This window comes from Rhinopithecus roxellana, chromosome 14 (genome assembly GCF_007565055.1).
Source record: "Rhinopithecus roxellana isolate Shanxi Qingling chromosome 14, ASM756505v1, whole genome shotgun sequence".
Lineage (NCBI taxonomy): Eukaryota > Metazoa > Chordata > Mammalia > Primates > Cercopithecidae > Rhinopithecus > Rhinopithecus roxellana.
Genome location: NC_044562.1, coordinates 56,817,316 through 56,840,076, shown reverse-complemented (window position 1 = coordinate 56,840,076; position 22,761 = coordinate 56,817,316). Strand labels below are relative to the sequence as shown.

At 58.9% G+C, this 22,761-nt stretch overlaps 1 protein-coding gene and 1 long non-coding RNA gene across 3 annotated transcripts; one reads left to right on the top strand and one right to left on the bottom strand.

Annotated features, from left to right (window-relative positions):
• The first annotated feature begins 4,207 nt into the window (after positions 1-4,207).
• Positions 4,208-22,379, top strand: LOC115893275. Its single transcript, XR_004053264.1, has 2 exons — positions 4,208-4,351; positions 21,256-22,379. It is a non-coding gene; the product is annotated as an uncharacterized LOC115893275 (long non-coding RNA).
• Positions 7,940-16,811, bottom strand: PDCD1 (programmed cell death 1). 2 transcript variants are annotated; one of them, XM_010376972.2, is made up of 5 exons: positions 16,655-16,811; positions 10,545-10,904; positions 10,121-10,276; positions 9,883-9,917; positions 7,940-9,369 (listed from the first exon to the last, which is right to left on the bottom strand). In XM_010376972.2, exons 1-5 carry the CDS (start codon positions 16,728-16,730, stop codon positions 9,130-9,132), a joined length of 867 nt encoding a protein of 288 aa, XP_010375274.1. In that variant the 5' UTR covers positions 16,731-16,811; the 3' UTR covers positions 7,940-9,129. The 2 variants fall into 2 exon arrangements, with proteins under 2 accessions (XP_010375274.1, XP_030772744.1); XM_030916884.1 differs by having other exon boundaries at positions 7,940-9,366.
• Positions 22,380-22,761: the final 382 nt, after the last annotated feature.

Sequence of the window (22,761 nt, the reverse complement as noted above, 5' to 3'; positions counted from 1 at the left end):
ACAATCTACACAGACTGTTTACGACACGCTGGGACTTAGTGTTTGTCCTGTACTCTCTCTTTCTTAAATAACCAGTCATTTTACTTTAGGACAAAAATTTACCACACAAGATTCCTTTTCATAGAAAAGTTACAGAAATCAGTCTCTTGTCCAATCAAAGTGGTCATTGGGGCTGGTGGCCGAGGGGAGCGGGTTGTGAGTCAGTGTCTGGCGGCAGGTGAGATGCAGCCGCACGAATGTGGCTTCCCTAGAGGCTGGAGCTCGTTTAGCTGCTAGAGAAAAAGAAAACCTCGGCCAGGAGCGGTGGCTCACACCTGTAATCCCAGCACTTCGAGAGGCTGAGGCTGGTGGATCACGAGATCAGGAGATTGAGACCAGCCTGACCAACATGGTGAAACCCCGTCTCTACTAAAAATACAAAAATTAACCAGGTGTAGTGGTGCATGCCTATAATCCCAGCTACTCGGGAGGCTGAGGCAGGAGAATGGCGTGAACCCCGGAGGCGGAGGTTGCAGTGAGCTGGGATCGCCCCACTGCACTCCAGTCTGGGCAATGGAGTGAGACTCCGCCTCAGAAAAAAAAAAAAAAAAAAAAAAAAAAGAAAAGAAAACCTCAGGGCAGGCAAGACATAAGTCAGCTATGTGTGTGTGACTTCATCCTTGCCTGGTGTGGCCTCAGGTCTTGCTGAAAATTTGGCATCTTACTGCTGCATTCAGTCCTGCCAATCTTTTTTTTTTGGAGACGGAGTCCTGCTCTCTCTCCCAGGCTGGAGTGCAGTGGCATGATCTCAGCTCACTGAAACCTCCGCTTCCCAGGTTCAAGCGATTCTCCTGCCTCAGCCTCCCAAGTAGCTGGGATTATAGGCGCCCACCACCATGGCCAGCTAATTTTTTGTATTTTTAGTAGAGATGGAGTTTCACCACGTTGACCAGGCTGGTCTTGAACTCCTGACCTCAAGTGATGCACCTGCCTCAGCCTCCCAAAGTGCTGGGATTACAGGTGTGAACCACCACGCCTGTCTCAGTCCTGCCAATCTTACGGTCTCTATTTCAACATTCACTCTGGGCATTTGTGTCTAACCCACAAAAGGGAAGGGCTCTAACAAGGTATATCTGGCCTCCTGCCCCGTCCTAGCCAGGAACTCAGGTATTAGGGTTTCTCTGGGGTTTCCTTGGCTAAGAGGGGTCCGTTTAGTTGACTGAGGGCTTAGGATTTTATTTTTAGTTCTCATAGTTAATCTGAAAAGGCGTGATTCCAACTATACAGCATTCCAGGAGAGGTAATCTATGGAGACAGTAAAAATCTTCAGTGGTTGCCAGGGAAGGGAGGGGTGAATAGTGGAGCTCAGGGGAGTTTCGGGGCAGGGGAGCCGCTCCTGACACCATCATGGTGGATACCTGACTTCATGCACTCTCCAGGACTCCCAGACCGCAGGACGCCAAGACTGGCCCCCAATTTGGGCTGTGGACCCTGCGTGACGGGGCCAGGTCAGTGCAGATTCGTCACGCCGCAAGTACTCTACACCAAGGCAAGGTGCTAGCAATAGGGGCACAGAGTCTGTGTGAGGGGCGAGGCGAGGGGCACATGGGGACTCCGTCTACTTTCCACTCAGCTTTTCCATAAACCCCAAACTGCTTTAGATAGTAGAGCCTATTATTTTTTTTTTAAAAGTATGGCTATAAAAACTCCAAGAAAAGAGATGAGAGAAAGCGGATGACAATTGGTATAATCCTGAGGGCACCCATGTGCCCGATGGACTTGTGAAAATGTGATCTGCTGCTGGCCTACCTTGGCTGAGGGACCCCCTGCAGCACCGGCCACTCCCTCCACGAGCCCAGACATCCTGGAAGAGCTGGGGTCCTGCTTACCACCGGCTTCGCCTCCTTCGGCTTGCGATGGTTCATTCTGTCTGCTTGGCCACAGGACGCTGATGTTGGTCAAACAATCCAGATGTTTCAGTGAAGGTATTTTTTGAAGATAAAATTACCACTGAAATCAGTAGACTTTGAGTCAGCAGGTCAGCCTCTGCGACACAGGAGTCTCATCCAGTCTATGAAGGCCGGAGAGAAAGGAGGACGGAATCCTGACTGCAGGTGTCTTTGGACTTAAGTGGCTACTTCAGCTCCTCCTGTGTCCCCAGCCTGCCTGCCTGCCACAGTCACGTGAGCTAGTTTCTCCCAGTGACTTTCACTCTCTGTCTCCACATTCTATTGGTTCTTTTTTTTATTTTTATTTTTTGAGACGGAGTTTTGCTCTTGTTGCCCAGGCTGGAGTACAATGGCGTGATCTAGGCTCACTGCAACCTCCACCTACTGGGTTCAAGTGATTCTCCTGCCTCAACCTCCCAAGTAGCTGGGATTACAGGCATGCGCCACCACACACGGCTAAGTTTGTATATTTAGTAGAGATGGGGTTTCTCCACGTTGGTCAGGCTGATCTTGAACTCCCGACCTCAGGTGATCCGCCCACCTTGGCCTCCCAAAGTGCTGGGATTACAGGCATGAGCCACCAGGCCTGGCCTAATTGTTCTATTTCTCCAGAGAACCCTGACTACTACAGCTACCCCTCCCTGGGCCTCAGTTTCCCCTTCTGTCCATCAGTGAGGCTGGAGGTTGCCATGGGCCGAGGGCTCACACCTGGCCCTCCTGCCCCTGGTTCTGGGGCAGCCTACACAGGCCAGGCAGTGGCCGAGGCCCACCTTCCACACCCAGCCACTGCGGTTCAGCGGCTGACCTCCCAGCCCAGAAACGGAAACTCTTTTTCTGTTGCAAAACGGAAAGTGTCCGCATTAAAAACTCACTTCCCGCTGGCTCCCCCCGCCCCGGGCCCCGTCGTCTGCTTTCTCTGCCTATGAACTGGCCTACTCTGGGCGGCCCACTCTGGGGACCTCGTGTGCGTGGAGTCACACAGTGTTTGTCCTTTTGTGGCTTGTGCCCCTCGGTGTGACGTCCACGAGGTTCCTCCACGCTGTGGTGGGTGTGGGAGCCCTTTTTCCTTCCTGAGGTGACTCCCTCTGGGCGGCATCACCGTGCTGTTTGCTCCTTTTTCCCGCGGTGGACACCGGGCTGCTGCTTCCACCTGGCCGCTCATGCTAATTGCGCTGCTGGGAACGTGGCACACAGACTTGCATCTTTTTAAGGCTGATCCTACTCCGTATATGTAATAACTTGGTTTTGCAGGTTAAATTGGGATTGAAAACGTAAGACCCCAAACCAACCTTGGGTTCTGTGGCTTAGTTGGGGACGATGGTGCCCCCGTGCCCAGGGCAGGCGTCCTGCGCTCTCATGGCCCTGGCCAGCGGCCCCGGCAGTGCCCCCCCGGCCACACTCCGGCCAGGTTTTTCAAGGCTGGACAAACACAGGGGCCCCACTGGCGGGTGGGGAAGACTGACTGGGGTCAGAGGTATGGGGAGAACACGTGGAGATCCACTCAAGAAGGGGAGCGATTGTGCCACAGTTGAGGGGGCCACGGCGATGGTGTGGTCACACGGCCTCGGTCACCCTCCGGAGGACCCTCCACATCCTGAACTCTCCAGAAACTCGGGAGCCTCACCCAGACGCAAAGTGAGGTTCGTCCACACTGGAGCCCTGACGCACGAGGGCTGAGACCACCAGGACTCGCACCGCAGCCCCTCATGCGGCCCCACCAGCTCCCAGGGCCTTGGCGCTGCACCCAGATCCCCAGCCCGGTCTCCTGTACCCGAGCGTGGGTTCCCTTTCAGAGGCCCCCCGCTCATCTTCGCTCCTGCTGGAGCCCTGACCAGAGCCCTCCCCCTCCCGCCCAAGGACCCTGGGCTCCATCCACGCGCCCACAGGACGTGTGGTCCCCGCGCACAGTGAGGCGTCCCATGCCCGCGCACTCCGCAGACCGGCCGGGGTGGGCGGGGGTGGGGTGGGGTGGGGCGCAGGGGTTGGGGCGGCGCTGCAGGGCGGGGGGGCGGGGGCGCGGGGGGGCGGGGGCGCGGGGGGGCGGGGGCGCGGGGGGGCGGGGGCGCGGGGGGGCGGGGGCGCGGGGGGGCGGGGGCGCGGGCAGGGCGGGGGCGCTGCAGGGGCGGGGGCGCTGCAGGGCGGGGGCGCTGCAGGGCGGGGGCGCAGGGGCGGGTGGAGCTGGCCGGGCTCAGGGGCCTGGGACACGGGGCGGGGCCGCCCCTCTCCCGCTCTGGATCCCAGGTGCTGCGGCCTCGCTCCGCACTGCCCGGGGAGCCCCGAGGCCGGCCACACCCAGGGCGCTCCTGAAGCCGCAGCCGCTGCTGTGCTAGGCCGGGAAGACCCGCCTGGGGCGCGTGGGTGGGGCGGGAGCGCAGCTGCAGCCAGGAGGCGACACAGGCCCGGGCCAGCCAGGGACGGAAAAAGTGAGTGCGCGGGGCGGCCTGACGGGAAGGCGGGACGCGAAGTGCTGACTGCGCCGCGTTCTCTCCGCCGCCGCCACCGCGGACGCCCGCCTGGCCCAGCCCGGGACAGCGACCGCTTCCTCCCTCCCCTCCCCGCTTGTCTCTTTTTGTGAGTATTGTTCTGAGCTCGTGTTCTTTTAAGCAAACTCAAAGTGTGTCAATCAATTAGGCTTTTTTTTTTTTTTTTTTTTTTTTGACAGGGCCTTGCTCTGTGGCCCAGGCTGGAGTCAGTGGCACCATCGTGGCTCACTGCGGCCTCGACCTCCCGGACTCCAGGGATCCTCCTGCCTCAGCCTCCCGAGGAGCTGGGACCACTGCATCTGGCTAATTTTAAATTGTTTTTGTAGAGATAGGATCTCACTTTGTTGCCCAGGCTGGTCTCAAACTCCTGAGCTCAAGTGACCCTCCCGGCTCGGCCTCCCAAAGTGCCACTGTGCCAAGCCTCAATTAGGTTTTTTTTTTGAGACGGAGTCTCGCTCTGTCCCCAGGCTGGAGTGCAGTGGCCGGATCTCAGCTCGCTGCAAGCTCCGCCTCCCGGGTTTACGCCATTCTCCTGCCTCAGCCTCCCGAGTAGCTGGGACTACAGGCGCCCGCCACCTCGCCCGGCTAGTTTTTTGTATTTTTTAGTAGAGACGGGGTTTCACCGTGTTCGCCAGGATGGTCTCGATCTCCTGACCTTGTGATCCACCCGTCTCGGCCTCCCAAAGTGCTGGGATTACAGGCTTGAGCCACCGCGCCCGGCCTCAATTAGGTTTTTAATTTTAATTTGGCATTGTTTGATGCTCAGACTGCTGCCATGTCATTTTCACACGACTCTGCCTTTGGGGACAGCGAGTTGTCCTGTCCTGCGCATGCATCCCCTCATGATCTCGAGTGACCTGAGCCTCTGTGGGGAGCTCTGAGCCTCCTCCTGGCTCCTGCTGCCCCGGCTGTCCGCTGATGGAAACCCCAGAGCGGGCTCAAGCCCCGGGCCAGCTTTGGACGGCTTTGCCCTTGCTGAGCCAGCGCCGTGAGCCCGTGTGCTCTCTCTCTGCACATGTTTGCCGGTGACCCCTGGGAAGTGTTTCTACGAGGATGGGGGGTTGACGGGGCAAAGGGCAAGTGCCCACCGCCTACCAGATAGCGCCGGTGCGTCTCCAGCTCGGCTTCCCCGCCAGCCCCTCGGGCCTGCTCCCTGCAGCCTCTCCAACAGCTGCACCCTTGTCAGAGCTCTGCCAGCCTGGTGGGTGTAGTTTCAACTTGTATTTTTGTTATTATGAGAGAAACTGAACATCCTTTCATTAAGGGATATGCGTATGCACACATGCACTGCCATATATACATATATTGTAGATACGCACGTATGCATACATACGTCTGCACACCTGTACACATCCACACACATACCCCGTGTGAGTATGTACACACACACATTTGTTTGCACACATATATCTACACGTGTGTAGACACGTGCACATGCAGGCACGCACACATTTTCTCTGCGCTGTTGGGCTATGTCTCCTGCACTTTCTCGCGTTCTTTCGACCTTGCTTTTTCCAGACTCTTAGATCTTCCCACGACGGGCATATTCGCTCTTTTGTGGTGGTGCAAATATTTTCCCTCAGTTTGTTTATGATTTTTTTGCCAAGCTAAAGTTTTTTGTTTTCCAATATATGGAGTTCGGTGTATCAGTATTTTCTTTAATTGCTCCCTGATGTGCTTTATTCGTTGGGAATGCCTTTCCTCCCACACTGCAACAATGCACCCACGGCTTCTTGTTTCTTGTAGGGTTTTTTTTTCTTTTTTTTAGAGATGGAGTCCCACTCTGTTGTCCAGGCTGGAGTGCAGTGGCGCGATCTTGGCTCACTGCAAGCTCTGCCTCCTGGGTTGATGCCATTCTCCTGCCTCAGCCTCCCAAGTAGCTGGGACTACAGGCGCCCGCCACCACACCCAGCTAATTTTTTGTACTTTTAGTAGAGACGGGGTTTCACCGTGTTAGCCAGGATGGTCTCGATCTCTTGACCTCATGATCCATCTGCCTCGAGCTCCCAAAGTGCTGGGATTACAGGCGTGAGCCACCGCACCTGGCCAGGGTTCTTATTTTATGCTTCTGTCTCTGCTGCATTTGGGATTTGTGCATATGAGTCTAACTTAGTACTTTTCCAAATGACTATCCCTATCCCTGGGTGGTTGGTTAAAAAGTCTTTTCCCCCACACTGATTTGGGTCTCAGGGACTGGGCCTATTCCTGTGTCTTCTGGTGCTTATACCACCCTGTTTTCATTACAGTTAGTTTCCCCTGAGCTCATAAAGCTGGTCCTCTTTCACTTTCTTTTCATGTTTTTTTGGCTGTTACTTGCTTATTAATTTTTCCATATGAACATGATAGTTCCAGAAGTGTGGTTTTTATTGGGATCGTATTAAATTTACAAATTGCATCGGAAGAATGTGCATGTTTGCAGCTGTGGCGCCTCTTCGGGGCCCGGGGGTCAGGGTGCCTTTAACTTCAGCCTCTGTGGCAGCTTTCCCACGTCTCTGGCTAGGTTAATGCTGGGAGCATCTTCTCTCTTGCTGTCCTAGATGAAATATCGTCCGCCACTCCATCTCCTAGCACGCTGTGCTGTGAATAGGTGTCTGAGAACCGTTGAGTTCTGGACGCTGATCTCACATGCACCACTCTACGGCTTTCTCATTGCCTGTGGTCATTTTCCATGGGGCCTGTTGGGTTTTGCGGGTGGAAACCCACATCATCCGCAGAGCCCCTGGGCAGCATTCGCAGAGCCCCTGGGCAGCATTCCCTCCCAGGCCTGATCTGCCAATCTCATCGGGAGTTCCCACGGGTGGGAGGTCTCTGTGCCTGTCCCTGACACAGGCATGGGGATTCTACTGCTTGTCCCCTCTAGGACCGGGCTCCAGGGTGGCAAGCACAGAATGAGCCCCAGGGTGGGGCAGTGGGTGGGTGGCTGTGGGGACTGGGGGCCTGGCAGGGCTCCCTTCCTGGCACCGTCCCTGCTGCCAGCTGCCAAGGACTGCTGCAGGGCAATGGGGCTCAAGCAGGCGTGGCTTTGCCCCCCTGCCACCCCCACCTGTGTACTTGGGGAGGGACCCGCAGATGCTGTGTCTCTCATAGCCTGGGGCAGCCTCCAACCCTGCTTTGGGGGCCCTGGCACCAGGCACCACCCCTGCCTGGAGGGACTGGCAGGCATGGAGACACGGGGGCGCTGGAGCGGGCACAGCCACTCAGGGATGCCCATGCCTGGCCAGGAGGCCTGGGGGCAGGGGGTCATGGGACCCCCCAAAAGACCTGGGCTTGGGGAAGATGGTGCCCCCCGCCCTGTGATGTAGGAAGGATTTCTCACCCGAGGGCTGTATGTGTGCGTGGGGCAAACAGGGCGAGGAGGGCCTGTGTGTTTCTGGGACAGCGAGGGAAAGGCCTGACTCAGGCCAGGATCCAGGGTAGCCGCCAGCACTCTCTGTGCGAATCCTCAGCCTGGCTGCAGCCTTGCCCCTCCCTGGAGGCCTCCCTCCCTCCTGCCCATGGCCCCCACAGCCGCCTCACAGGCAGAACTCCTTAGCATGCTCTCATGTTTAATTATAATTATAATATAACAGAATCACAGGGAAGGGGGGTCCCTTGTCCCAGCCACTCAGGTGCCCGCTGGCCGCCTGGAAGCTGGTGGCCCTGTCCCAGGAGTGGGGGTGCAGTGTGTGGATGTGAGGAGTGGCCAGGCTGCAGTGGGGGTACTAGGCCGAGGAGGGGATGCCTGTACCTTCCCACTCAGGCCCTGGTGGGAGCCCGGCCAAACTCCTTTAAATAATTTCGTGAATGGGTGCCAAGGAGAGCCCCCAGAGTGGGCAAATGGGGGGGCCCTGAGTGCCTGCACCTCTGCCCTCACAACACCCAGGTGGCCACAGCTGGGAGGGGCCTGAGTCAGCCCCAGCCCTGCCCTCCTGACCTTGGGACCCTAGGATATCCCTTTCCTGAGTGGTGTGAGGGGCTGGGGTGGCATGGGGCGGCGGGAGGCCAGAGTGCTGACTGGGCCTGAAGGCCTCCAGCTCTGCCTGCCCTCTTACTGCCTCAGTTTCCCTGCCCTACAAAGGCCCTGAGATGCTGCCTGGGCATGTGTGAAGGTCTAGGGGTTTCCTGCCTCACCCACCACAGCCAGGAGCTCTTCTGGCCTTCCCTGAAAACTTCTCTAGGCCTGTGGGGAGCAAATGACTCCCGGGGAGCCCCCAGCCCCATGCGCCTCCCACCCCTGTGCCCAGTCTTGGACCCTGTGTCCAGGGCGTCTCGGGATGCTGCTGCCGGGGGCACCTTGGCTGCTCCAAGGCAGTTTCCAACCAGCTCCCAAGTTCAGGCAGGAGGCTCCGGGGGCGGCGGGCAGGGCCACGGCACCTCCAGCCCCGGGCCGCAGGCAGCAGCAACAGCAGCAGAAAATCAGGGAGCTGGGCACAGGCAGCTCTGTGCAGGCAGGACCTGAAGCAGTGACTGCATCTGGCCCTCCCTGTAGGGGATGGTGGCACCTGCTGCCTGGGCTCACTGTGGGCACTGAGACATGAGTCCTGTGGTGGGGCTGTGCCTGGCAGGGCTGTGCCCGGCGGGGCTGGTGGAGGTGCAAACTGGCGCCCCCGTCGCCCCCAGGCAGCTCAGCCCATGGGCAACCTGCAATGACCTGCACCCTGCCTGCTTCTCCTGAGGGAAGGCGCTGACCTGGGTTCATGGTGGAGGGTCTGCAGAGCACCAGTGGCCAAGGAAGCTGGTCAGAGGGGCCAAGAGCAGTGTCCATCCTCCGGCCTCAGTGGCCGGGGACTCCGAGGGCCGTCGGCTGAGCCCCTGCGGGCCGGGGATGAGGTGCCCAGCCCACTAGGAAAGACGATGGTGGCGTACTCCGTCTGCTCAGGGACACAGGGTGCGGGGGGCTCCGGGGTCTTCTCTCGCCACTGGAAATCCAGCTCCCCATAGTCCACAGAGAACACAGGCACGGCCGAGGGGTCCTCCTTCTTTCAGGAGAAAGAGAGAGGAGTCAGCCCCCATGACCTACCCTAGGAGGGAGGCCGGCGGCTCCACAGCCTAGCTGCAGCGCCCACACTGACCCTGGGTCCCCCACTGAGAGCCGCTTACCCTAGGCTGTCCCATCACTGCCCTCTCTGTGATCTGGGGATGCCACCCCTCCTCTCTGGCTCAGTGTTCCCCTGTGAAATGTCCCTGGCATTCTTGCAGATTTAGGATTCCAAAATGTCACTTTTCAAGGTCTCCTGCCTCCAACGTAAGATAAGAAATGACCAAGCCCACCCCACACCCCCGCAGGCAGGCACACGCGTGGGCTGGGCACCCCCGGAGACCCCAGGCCGTGGCTTTAGGGATTGAGATTGCTGCCTGGGGCCAGAGAGGTGGGGTCCTGGCTGTAATAGAATGTGAGCCCTGCAGGCCGTGTGGCCCCAGCCTGTCCTTCCACCTCTGCCCACCCAGGAAGGAAGGCACAGTGGATCACGCAGGAAAAGAGTGAGACTCACCAGGGGCTGGCCGGTGCGCCTGGCTTCTATGGTCCCTGAAGAGAAACACACTTGGGGTCACCAGACCGACCCTGAGCCGTGCTCCCCAGGTTGGGGGTCTTAGCCTAGGGGACTTCATCAGGGACTTAGTCTGAGGGGGAGGTGGGTGGGGTGCGGGAAGGGTGGAGGGAGGGGAAGTGGGAGTGAGGCCGCCAGCAGTGTTAGGGCAGGGCAGGACGAGGGGCTGGGAAGACGTTACCTTGTGCAGCCCGGGAGCAGATGACGGCCAGGACCCAGACTAGCAGCACCAGGCTGCCCAGCAGGCCGCCCACGACACCGACCACCAGGGCTTGGAACTGGGCAGTTGGCCTGGGTGAGGGGCTGGGGTGGGCTGTGGGCACTTCTGCCCTTCTCTCTGGAAGGGCACAAAGGTCAGGGGTTAGGACGGGGTCAGGTTGGAGGGTCGGGGCAGGGGTGAGGGCCGACTAGAGGGACTGGGGTGCTTCCAGAGCGAGAGGACAGGGATGCTGGTAGCATTCCCCGGGTGTGGAACAGAGCCCTGGACTGGAACCGGGAGGTCCCTGCCTTACGACCCTGGAGCTTGTGATCCTGTGCAGGAGAGGGCACCCACCCCAGCACCGGCTCAGCTCGCCCCTGCCCTGGGGCCTCTGAGGCCGCCGCACCTGTCACCCTGAGCTCTGCCCTCAGGCTCTCTTTGATCTGCGCCTTGGGGGCCAGGGAGATGGCCCCGCAGAGGTAGGTGCCGCTGTCATTGCGCCGGGCCCTGACCACGCTCATGTGGAAGTCACGCCCATTGGGTAGTTGTGTGACGCGGAAGCGGCAGTCCTGGCCGGGCTGGCTGCGGTCCTCGGGGAAGGCAGCCAGCTTGTCCGTCTGGTTGCTGGGGCTCATGCGGTACCAGTTCAGCACGAAGCTCTCCGAGACGTTGGAGAAGCTGCAGGTGAAGGTGGCGTTGTCTCCTTCGGTCACCAGGAGCAGGGCTGGGGAGAAGGTGGGGGGGTTCCAGGGCCTGTCCGGGGATTCTGAGAGAGGGAGAAAGGTGAGGAAGGGGCTGCGTGGCCCGCAAAGCCTCCCCGGCCACCTGCCCACATCCCTTGGGCAGCAAGGGCTCTGGAAGGGTCAGCCCAGCTGGAATGTTGTTGAGAAGTCCCTGCTGGGGCCTCTGCCGCTGGGGACTGGCACTCGTCTCCACTGTAGAGCCTCTTCCTTCTACGGGAGGCTGCGGCTTCTGCCCAGAGCCTGGCTCTGACTTGGGTCCCCCCGATTTCCTTCTAAGAGTCTTCACCCCCTTCCCTGTTGAGGCCAGTCCCCAGAAAGGGCAGTTTGGGGGCTACCCATCCCCATCCCCAGCCCCAGCCCCTGACCCTTGGGCATCCTGGCCTGGTCCTGTCTGTACTGCTCTGGCACAGGGGAGTGGAACTGGGCTGGGTGCGTGGGGGCTGCCCATGGAGACCCCCGCCTTGGGAGGAGTGCGGCCCCTCGGCAGGCTCAGGGTCCAGTCTGTACCCCCTTTTCAGCACAAGCTCAGAGCTGGGACTATGTGGTATGGGCATTGCTGCCCTGGGCAGTGGGCAGTGGGGCCTCCACATTTTCCAGCAAGACAGTGGGGACTGGAGCTCACAGCAAACATGCTTCAGAGATGAGGTGGGCCATTGCCTCGGATGTGGACAGACACGGGCCCCTGACCCTGGGCTTCCCAAGACAAGGACCTCCTGAAACATATGCCTGCCAGGGCCAGGGCCTGGGATGCCCACATGGCAACCTGGGGGTCGCAGCTCTTCTGCCAGGCACAGGCACTGACACAGGGGCTTAGGATCCAGGCCCGAGATGCCGTGCAGCGGGGTGATTTTCCCGGCCCACCCACATGTCGCATGCCACAGGGTTCCCCAAATATGGCACTAGCCCTGCACTGTCAGACCTGGGGCACTATCACTCAGCTCCATCTCGGGCCCGGGCATGGCCCCCCCAGGAGGTGATACAGAGACCAGGCCCTGGTTGCCACAGCTGCGGTCCCTCTGCTTCCTGGGACAGGCGGCTTCTGTGGCGGGGGGTGGTGATGACTCAAGAAGTAGTCAGCTCAGAGGGGGAAGAGGCTGCTGCCCTAGTGGCCCAGGGCATGCTGGCTGGACACCAGAGGTGAGTGGGGCTGTCATGTGACCGGGACCAACTCCTAGTGCCAACCTCACTGGGTACCTCCCAGGGGACAAGTGAGGGGTCTGAAGTGACCTTGAGGCCACCCAGAGCGTCCCTGTTCCCTTTGTGCCCCGTGGCCTCCTGGCTGCCCAGCGCTCGCCTCCTTCACCTGCATGCCTGTCTCCCAGCTTCCTGGCGGTGTGCCCAGAGGTGGCAGGGGCGGGGGCCAGCTGCACAAGGGGTTGCTGAGGTGAACCCCCCCTCTGAGACCGCCCTTGTCTGCCGGCCAGCCAGGGGAAGCTCCCTGCATAGGCGTGTGCAGGGTGGCCCCGGGGAATCTCCCAGCCACTCCAGAGTGGATTTTGACCAAGGAGGGCAGTGGGGTAGTGTGACTCTCAGGGCCAGCGGGCAGCCAGGTCAGGGCACTCAGAGACCTGCCTGAATGGAGAAAGATGGGCTCCTGGGAGGCGGCCTGGGACAGGGTGGGCTGCAATCCTTACTGAGACTAGGCTGGGGCTGGGTGGACTCAGCACAGAGCAGGGGAAATGCCCTGCCCTCTGGGTTTTTGGGAATGCAGTGGAGACCCAGTGGCACCACCACCGCAGGCAGCCCCTCGGGGCCTCCATCCAGGCAGGTGAGGACCAGGGGGTCATCACGGGAACTGTAAGCAGGGACCCTGCATGGTTAGGAAGTGCTGGGGGACCCTCAGCTGTAGGGCGAGGTGCTGGCGACAGGACCAAGGTCGCTGTGTGTCCACACCGCAATGTCCATGGAACCATCTGTGCATTGTTCATGTAACTAAAAACTTAACTGCTATTTATTTGCACACATTGGTGGAGGGACCCGCTCTTGACTTGATCTGTGCTGGTCGCTGACAGGCTCAACCCTTTTCCTGTCTGGCTTGCACCGGCCCTCGGCCAATAGGCCTCAAGCCAGGACCCTGGGCTCTGTGCCGCGTCCCCCTCATTTTGGAATCCACCCCGGGGAGCAGGCCCAGCGGGGCCCCCCGGCCTCCGCTCCCTCTACCGACTGGCTGGGTGGGGTCGGGGCTAGAGCTTGGTGTCCGCGGTTCAAGCAGCCTCTCCCCCACCTCCCCCAGCCGGTCTCAGAGACTCTGGCTCCCAGAGAAGCCCAGTGTGGGGGTGCTGAGGGGCGACCCCCACGCAGGGCCTGCCTCACCTCAGTCCTCAGGCCACCTACTCCAGGAAGCCTTCCTGGCTTCCCTTGGCTGGTAGAGTCTACTAAGAAGGAGAATATTCAGAAATGACCACTGGCTGGTCCTGGGTCAAGTTAGATTTGGGGTGTTTCTATGGGATCCATTGTTTCCCCAGTAGCTCCCTCTCGGATCCATGTGGGATCATGAGTTGATGAGAGAGGGCTGTGCCCTATGCAGGGTCAGGAGGTCGTGGGTTGATGAGAGAGGGCTGTGCCCTATGCAGGGTCAGGAGGTCGTGGGTTGATGAGAGAGGGCTGTGCCTTATGCAGGGTCAGGAGGGAGAGAGAGCCTGTCCCAGGGCTGTGGAACAGGCCTGTGAGGCGGCGGGGGCGCAGGCGGGGGAGTGCTCCCACATAGAGACCACACTGCAGGACGCGCTTTCCAGAAGCGCACAGAGAAAGGTGTGCCCGCCCCGGGTGGAGGAACCTGCTGGTCCAGACCAGACCATCTCTGACTGTGGTCCCATTAGGGACAAGGAAACTGGCCCACGGGCTGTGCTGGGACGAGGACAATGAGCTTGTCCCTAGAGGACCTGGCAGGGGCGAGCAGTGGGGTCTTCCAACTCCTCACAGTCGTGTGTGTGTGTGGAGGTGGGAAGGGCTGTGGGCTGAACCGTGTCCCCACAAATTCCTATGCGGAAGTCCTAACCCCATGACCTCAGAAGGCGGCCTTATTAGGAATAGGGAGACGGCAGCTGGGACTAGGTAGGACGAGGGCACGGGGCCAGGTGGGGGCTGACCCAGCACACCTGGTTTCCTCAGGGAGCCGAGATCACACCCCTGCACTCCAGCCTGGGCGACAGAGCAAGACCCTGTCTCTAAAAGAAACAAACAAAAACGTGTCAGGGACTGGGCTGGACAGTTTCCACACTCACCCGTGCAGAGATGAAGGCAGAGCCCAGGGGATGCTTCTGAAGCCCAGGAACACAGAGGGTGGCCACAAAACCCCCCAGCCAGGAGAGGCTGAGCAGAGCCCTCTCGGAGCACGGGGAGCCAACCCTGTGGCCCCTCGGTCCTGCATGTCCAGCTCCCGACGGCGGGAGGACAGGCTCTGTTTTTAAGCCACAGCCGGGAGAGGCTGAGCAGAGCCTCCTCAGAGCACCGGGGAGCCGACCCCGCGGAGCTCCATCCTGCACGTCCAGCCCTCGGATGGTGAGAGGGCAGGCTCTGTTTCAAAGCCACGTGGTTGGTGGAGCTTTGTTATGGCAGCTCCAGCCGCCCAGTCCCCAACGCAAGTGTGTCAATATTCTCAGTTACTGATTCCAGGTGAGGGATATTCATTGTCGTGTTTTTAAACTTTTTTTGTATTTTTTTCAAAATAGTCGGTTTAAAATCTAACTTTAAAAATTTGACTTTAAAAATCGAACTTTAAAAATATTGGAGGCCAGATGCAGTGGCTCATGCCTATAATCCCAGCACTCTGGGAAGCTGAGGAGGGAGGATCGTTTGAGCCCAGCCTGGGGAACATAGCGAGGCCCCATCTCTACAAAAAATGGAAGAAATTATCCCGGCAGGGTGGCGCGTGCCTACAGTCCCAGCTACTCCAGAGGCCCTGGAGGTTGAGGCTGCAGTGAGCCGAGATCATGTCACTGTGCCCCAGCCTGGGCAACACAGCAAGACCCTGTCTCTAAAAGAAGCAAAAACGTGTCAGGGACTGGGCTGGGCGGTTTCCACAGATGACCCGATTTAATCCTCAGGACGCAGCATCACCAGGAGGCGTCCTCACCCAGGACCCCAAAGCACACGGAGAAGTCAGTAAGGGGCCAAGTCCTGCCAAAGGCCCAGAGCTCAGCAGCGGTAGTGCTGACTGGAGCTCACGGTGGTGCCATGCCAACGCGAAGGCTCTTATTTAGGCTCCTGCCCCCGGACAGGGGCCAACAAGCCGCTGGGTTTGGGATATCTCTTAAAACACAAGGGGAGCACACAGCTGAGGTGGGAGTGGTGACCACGGGAATGACAGAATGGCAAATGCAGTGAATAGATCAGGAGGGAAAAGAGGCATGCTGGAATGAAGACCACTGCGGCCGGGGTGGCCACATCTGGGTCAGGACAAACAGGACCCCAGTCGTGCTCGCTGCGCCTTGCTGAGTGCCCTGTGCTGTTACCGGTGGGGAAACCAAGGCACGCCGCCTGTGAGAGTCTTGTCTGGCACCAGCGCAGGCACCTGAGGTGCGAGTGTCTGGCTGCAGACACCTTGCTCTTACCTTTCCTGCCTGGGTCGGGGAGGGTGGGGTCTCAAGGACGTGCCTGAGGAGCCAGGACACGGGGGAGAGGCTCGGCTCCCCTCCTGCCTCAGCTCCTCCTCCCCTGTGACGAGCGCCCCTCTGCACTCTGGTTCCCCCACGAATGTCTCCCTGGGGTGCCTTTTGGCCGCCGACCCTTTGCCCAGCGTCTCCAGTTCTGAGTCCTGAGTGACCCATGGGCCTCCCTTAAGAGGTGGTGCGAAGGCAGAAAGGCAGGGCCCCTGGCGAGGATGCTGCCTCAGGCACTGGGGAGCAGGCCCCAGGAGAGGGGGCTGAGGTGGGGAGCCCCTAGTTGCCTGCCACAGTGGAGGGGCACCAGGACCCCTGGGATGGGAGCCTCGAGGGGATGTCAGAGCAGCCCCAGGGTGCCCCTCATCTTGTCCTCCCAGTGGTGTCACACCCCAGTACCCAGAAGGGCCCAGAGGGACCGTAAACCACCCTCCCCAGGCCTCGGCATCCCCAGGTGCAGGCTGGCTGGGCACAGAGGGCCCGGGGTGGACTGTGGTCACAGTGGACGCAGAGGGTCACGGGCAGCCCAGGAAGAGGCTCCCCCTCTCCTTGATGCAGGAGAGTGAGGCCAAGGCCTCCCCCAGGGATGGTGTGAACAGGGCTCGGGGAGAGCCCTGGCATCTGGGCAGAGACCCAGGCGAGCACAATCCCCACCCAGGAGGGATCCTGGAGACAGAAGAACTGTCCTCACTTGAACAGGAACACTTTTGATATAATGAGAAAAATATCACCAGTTCATCTAAAGTTTGACGTCGTAAAGCCAAGGTTAGTCCCACATGGGACTCGCCCCCCCTTAGGAAAACTCGAGTGAGGACCGAGGATGCTTGGGCAAGGCAGAGCCGCCACACAGACTCGCCATGAACAAGGTGTGGGGTTCTGGCCAGCCTGACCCGTCATTCTACAGAAACACGCAGCCCCAAGGACCGGCTGAGAGGGGACAGAGGTCCTGCCTGCCCAGGAGCGAAGAGGGCACTTGGGCCAGGGGAAGAGTTGGGGCCCAGAGAGGAACCCAGGAGTCTGAGCTGCCCAAAGCCGCACAGCTCAGGGTAAGGGGCAGAGCTGGGCTGCTGGGGGCCAGGCCCGCCACAGCACCCCCCGACCTGCCAGGGACTGAGGGGGGACGGTCCCTCCAGACTCCTGGCTCCGGGACACCTGACCGCGACCCCACCTACCTAAGAACCATCCTGGCCTCCAGCCCAGTTGTAGCACCGCCCAGACGACCGGCCAGGGTGCCTGTGGGATCTGCATGCCTGGAGCAGCCCCAGCAGTGCCGCCGGCCGCCTCCTCCGCTGCTCAAGCTGAGGCAGATGTGAGCGGAAGGGAAACTGTCCCAGGTCAGGTCGAAGGGAGGGTGCCTGCCCCTTGTTCCCGCCCCCTCTTCCTCCACCTCCACGTGGGCGGGAGTGACAGAGGTAGTGCTGGGGGGTGGGGATGAGGAGGGGGTAGGACTGGGAGAGGGTGGAGGAGGGAAGAGAGAGACAGAGACAGGGGGACAGAGGAGATGGGGAGGAGGTGGGCCCGTGGCCCCCACGTCCTACCCTGTGGGGGTCTCCCCAGCTCAGGGCCCCTTCCTCTCTGTCTCTGCTCACTGCTGTGGCCTCTTTCCATATCCCCCCGGAGCTGCCCCTCCTGAGGCTGCGGGGTGGGGGCAGGCCCTCCCTCTCCCCCATCCCCCCCATCTCCCTGGGGGCCGGTCTCCCTGCCTGGGGAAGGTGGGTGGCCCCCTCTGGGCTCAGGTTCCTGGGCTGCGGTGAGGGGTGGGCTCAACCCCACTCCCATTCGGTCGGAGCCTCTGGGAGCCTCCAGGCTGCCCATGGCCTCTGCCCCTCCTGGGGGCAGGTGTCTGGCCCCTGGCCCCTGCCTTCCCAGCCCAGCCCCCTTTGCTGGGACACAGGTGGCCCTACTGAATGACAACTGTCCATGGCTAATCTGCTCCCCCTCAAAGCTTCCACCTTCTGAACAGCCCCACACCATGGCCACGGTTTCAGATCTTTCCACCGTGTGATGCCTCCAACAGCCTGACGGGGGGCCGGGGTGGTGGCGGGGCTGGCTGTGAGGCTGACCTCACCTTCCAGCCTTGACCTTCTACCCCGGGGCCCTGCCCTTCAGCCCACTTGTGCCGGGGTGGGGTCGTTCAGGGGGTCCAGCGCCTGGGCCCGGCTGATGGCATTTGTGAAGCGGCTTGCTTATCTCCTTGTATTCTGCGCTGAGCATTTTATTACAGCGAATGGAAAACAGGAGAAATGAAACTGCTGATATTAGTGATGAGATGCGTCAGGCTCATCAGCTTAAAATAACCGAAGCGAGGCTAGAAACCGCCTGACAGCTGGCGCAGCTGCCTGGCTCCGAGAGACACTCGGCCCGACTGTGAAGGGAAACATTAAAGCACCGAAACGGTGGAAAAAGAGCATCAAAGATGATGTCTGCGAGGCGCGGCCACGGCGAGGAAGCTCTCGTATGAACAAAGGGCCACTCCCGGGTCTCAGAGATGTGAGGCTGCGTGGGTGGCTTGGCGGGGGGGTGGGGGGCCCAGCTGGCCCGGTGGGCTTGGCGGGGGGCCCCCAGGGGAGCCTGGCAGTGCCCACTGTGCTGCCAGACAGCTAAGGTGGCCCACAGCAGCTGTATCCTGGCACACCCACCCTCGTGCTCCAGGGGCCGGGACTCTGGGGCTGAAGAAGTGTTGGTCGGTAGGTGCCTCCATCGCCCTGCGCCTCGCCCAGGCAGTGGCTAAGTGGCTAAGCTGCCCATGCTGGCTGTACTTGTCCTGAAGGCAGATCCTGGACAGAACCGCCCTCTGCCCCCAGCCCTGTAGAGCCTTGTTCCAGCCTCTGTTGAACGCTGTCTCTGTTCCGGCGCAGCAGTGGGCCTTCCTCAAGGCTCCGAGCTTTGTGGGACTGGGAATGCCACGGAGTGGGCTGGAGGGGAGGCTGGGCCCAGGAGGTGGGCTCTGAGATGGGAGATGCTATCAGACTCCTAGAAGGTCTCCTCACCACCAAGGCCCTGCCCCCAAAATTCCACCTGCCAGGGCTTGGACATGTGTCCCGGAGTAGGGGGCAGGCACAGAGAAACCCAGCTTCCATCCTGCCCCTTCCTTCCTTCTCCTTCTCCCACCCCTCGCCTCTCTCCCTGCAGTCCCTCTCTGTCACCTGCTCTCCTTCCCTCTTCCCCTCAGTCCTACTGAAGGCCCCTGGGTCATGGGAGAGGAGACCTGGTGGGGTGGGCCGGGCGTGGAGCCAGGGGACTGTGGCCACTGAGGCCAGGGCTGCCTGATGGTCTCTCCACACCGCCACTCACCGGAGCACCTGCAAAGGGACACGTGGACCCAGGGAGGGTCTGCAGGGCTGGGAGGGGTCTGGGGTCTGAGCCTGGAGAGCACAGGGCCTGCAGGGATGGGCACTGGGCCCGGACTAGTAGGCTGGACGTACAGGGTTCTGGGACCCCCCAGAAGTAGATAGGCGATCCCAGGACTCAGGTGTGTGGTGGGGACTCATGGAGCCTGCACCCCAATATCACACTCCAGACCACTTATCAGCACCCTCCGCCAAACACATACACTGTCCCCAACACATGATTTCCAACACACCTAACCCCAACACACACAGTCCCCAACACTCACACAATCCCCAACACACACAAAATCCCAAACACACACAATCCTCAACACATATACAGTTCCCAATACACAGTCTCCAACACACACAATCCCCCCGCATACAATCTGCAACGCACACACAAAATTCCCAACACACACAATCTCCAACACACACAAATCCTCAACAAAATCCCCTGCACACAATCCTCAACACACACAAAATTCCCAACACACACAGTTCCCAATACTCACACAATCCTCAACACACACACAAAATTCCCAACACATACAATCCCAAGAACACACACAATCCTCAACACACACATAATCCCCAACACACACAAAACTCCTAGCATGCACAGAATCCCCAACACATGCACAAAATCCCCAACACATACAATCCTCAACACAATTCCCAGTACACACACAATCTCTAACACACGCAATTCCCTCACAATTCTCAACACACACACAAAATTCCCAACATGCACAATCCCCAACACACAATCCTCAACACACACACAAAATTCCCAACACACACGTACACAAAATTTCCAACACACAATCCTCTGTACACATTGTCCCCAACACACACACAACTCCCAGTATGCACAGAATCCCCAACACACACACAAACGCACAGTCCCCAGCACACACACAGACCCAAATGCACACAATCCCCAGCACACACAATCCCCAGCACACACACACACCCAAACACACACAATCCCCAGCACATACACACACACCCAAACACACACAATCCCCAGCACACACACAGAATCTCCCCCCCACAATCCCCAACACATACACAGTCCCCAACACATACACACAATCCCAACATGCACATAATCCCCAACACACACACAAACCCAAACACATCCAATCCCCATAATTCTCAACACACGTAATTCCCAACACACATAATCCCTAACACACACACAACTCCAACATGCACATAATCCCCAACACACACACACACAATTCCCAACACACACACAATCCCCAACAAATACACAATCCCCAACAAATACACAATTCCCAACATACAATCTACAACACACACCACAATCCCCAACACACATACACAATCTGCAATATACACACAATCCCCAACACACGATTTCCAACACACACAACCCCCAAACATACATGTCCCCAGCACACACACTTCCCTCCCACACACATCCTAAGCCCGTGCCTTCCACCCAGTAGGCTTCTGCTGTCTTCTCTCACAAGGAGGAAAGGCAGGTGGAGTCCGGGGAGCAGCATAGACGGGGCTGAGGGGCCCTTGGCTGGCCGGCCCTGCCCACCCCTCCCCCATCTCCTTTTCTCACCCTTCCTTCCCAGGGAACCTGAACACCCAGGCCGATCCCCCGGCCTGCTCCTTCCTCACAGAGGTCATGCCCCCTCCAAATCACTGGCCCTGGGACAGAAGCGGCCAGATTCCATCCAGGCTTTCAGTTAAAAGATAATTTACAACAAGCAAAGTTGTATGTGATTTTTGTCTGTTTATTTTCTTTCTTTTTTTTTTTTTTTGAGACGGAGTCTCGCTGTGTCGCCCAGGCTGGAGTGCAGTGGCCGGATCTCAGCTCACTGCAAGCTCCGCCTCCCGGGTTGACGCCATTCTCCTGCTTCAGCCTCCCGGGTAGCTGGGACTACAGGCGCCCGCCACCACGCCTGGCTAGTTTTTTGTATTTTTTAGTAGAGACGGGGTTTCACTGTGTTAGCCAGGATGGTCTCGATCTCCTGACCTCGTGATCCGCCCGTCTCGGCCTCCCAAAGTGCTGGGATTACAGGCTTGAGCCACTGCGCCCGGCCTGTTTATTTTCTTTTAGAGACAGGGTTTTACTTTGTTGCCCAGGCTGGAGTGCAGTGGTGTGATCTCGGCTCACTGCAGCCTCGACCTCTGGCTTAAGTGATCCTCCGACCTCAGCCACCTGAGTAGCTGGCATCCTGTGGCCAGCTCATATCTATTTTTTTTTTGTAGAGATTGGGGCAGGGCAGGGGAGTTATGTTACCCAGGCTGGTCTTGAACTCCGGGCCTCCAGCAGTTCTCCCACCTTGGCCTCCCCAAGAGTTGGGATTACAGGCCTGAGCCACCACACCTGGCTGATGGTTGTATGTTTTGGTTGAGTAGTGTATCATTTACAATTGAGATAACTGTAGATTTCCTTGCAGTTGTAAGAAACTACACAGATGCTTCCTCATACACTCTGCTCAGTCTCTCTGAATGATACAGTTTGGAAAACCACAGGACAATGTCACAACCAGGTTAATGACTTTGATGTGATGCCTCGATCCCATCCTGAGTCCCCGTTCCTGGCTGACGTGTGCCTATCAAGGGCTGCACCATGTCGGCACAGGCGAAGGCTCCTGCGTCCCCCGACAGCGAGGCCGCAGAACGTCCCCATCACCGGGGGTCCTCGGGTGCCCCTGGCAATACACCCACCTCCCTGCTGTTGGCCACGAGCCTGTCCTCCACCCCCATCACTGTTTCATTCCAGCGACAGCGTGGGAAGGTGCAGTAGCAGCCTTCCGGGATTCCCTGGAGATGCCTCCAGCGCGTGTTTCAGCAGCCGGTTCCTCTCTGTGCTGAGCCATCCAGGCCGTGGTGTGGACGTAGCACACCGCAATTTAGTCAGCCGTTCTCCAGTGTGAGTCTGGGTGGACTCCCTTTCTTGGTGACTATGAATAAAGGCCCGGAAGCCCTCTGGGGACGAGGCGCGCAGGAGGCCAGGGGCTCCAGGACTGCCCTCCCAGACGGGGGCCTTGCTCTCAGGGGCCTGGAGAAGGTTCCGCTCGCTGGGGCCTCCCCTGCTCCTGGTCTGAGAAGAGAAACCTAGAGTTTCCAAGGGGCCTGCGCGTCATGACGCGTGGCGCCCGCACACGGCATGATGAGATAGGGCCCCGGGTGCTGGAACAGGAGCCCGCGCCGACGGAAAGTGGCGGGGCGAGGGGATTCCCCGCTCGCCCGGGGCAGCGGGAAGTTTCCATCCGCGCAGGGACGGTCGGGGAAGCACAGGAAACAGCAGGACCATCCCGAAACTGCTTCTGCAGTGGGAGGCGGCGGGCGCCGGGCTGGCCGGGTGGAAACGACGCTGTCGCCGCCCGGGCCAAGGGCACCGCGGTGGGGAGGCAGCGCCTGATTCACAGCCATTTCTGAGGTTGGAACAGGAAATGGTTAATAGTGTTTGCAAATAAAAACTCTCTGTTCTATCCTGTTTTCGAAACATTTCCCAGAAGTTGAAAAATAACACCCAATTTATCTGCCCAATTTAAGAATAAACTTTTAAAAAATTGAATGAGGTATTTCCACAATTTATTATACACAAAAATAAAAACAGTTGGGCTGTTTGTTAAGGGGGGGTGGCAGGTGATTTCTACCCCCTCCGCTGTTTTCTAAACTTTCTGGAATGTGGTCAGTAGGTTAAATGTCAATTTATGTTTTACATCTCCCAGTGTGTGCATGTATGTGTGAGGGTGTGTGTGTTTACATGTACTATATGTGGTATGTGTATTGTATGTGTATCTCTGTTCATGTATATCGTGTGTTGTGTGTTGTATGTAGTGTGCGTGGTGTGTGGTGTGTGTAGTGTGCGTGATATGTGTGTAGTGTGTGTGGTTGTAGTGTGTGTTGTGTGTAGCATGTGTGCTGTGTGTACTATGTGTGTTTGTGTGTGATAT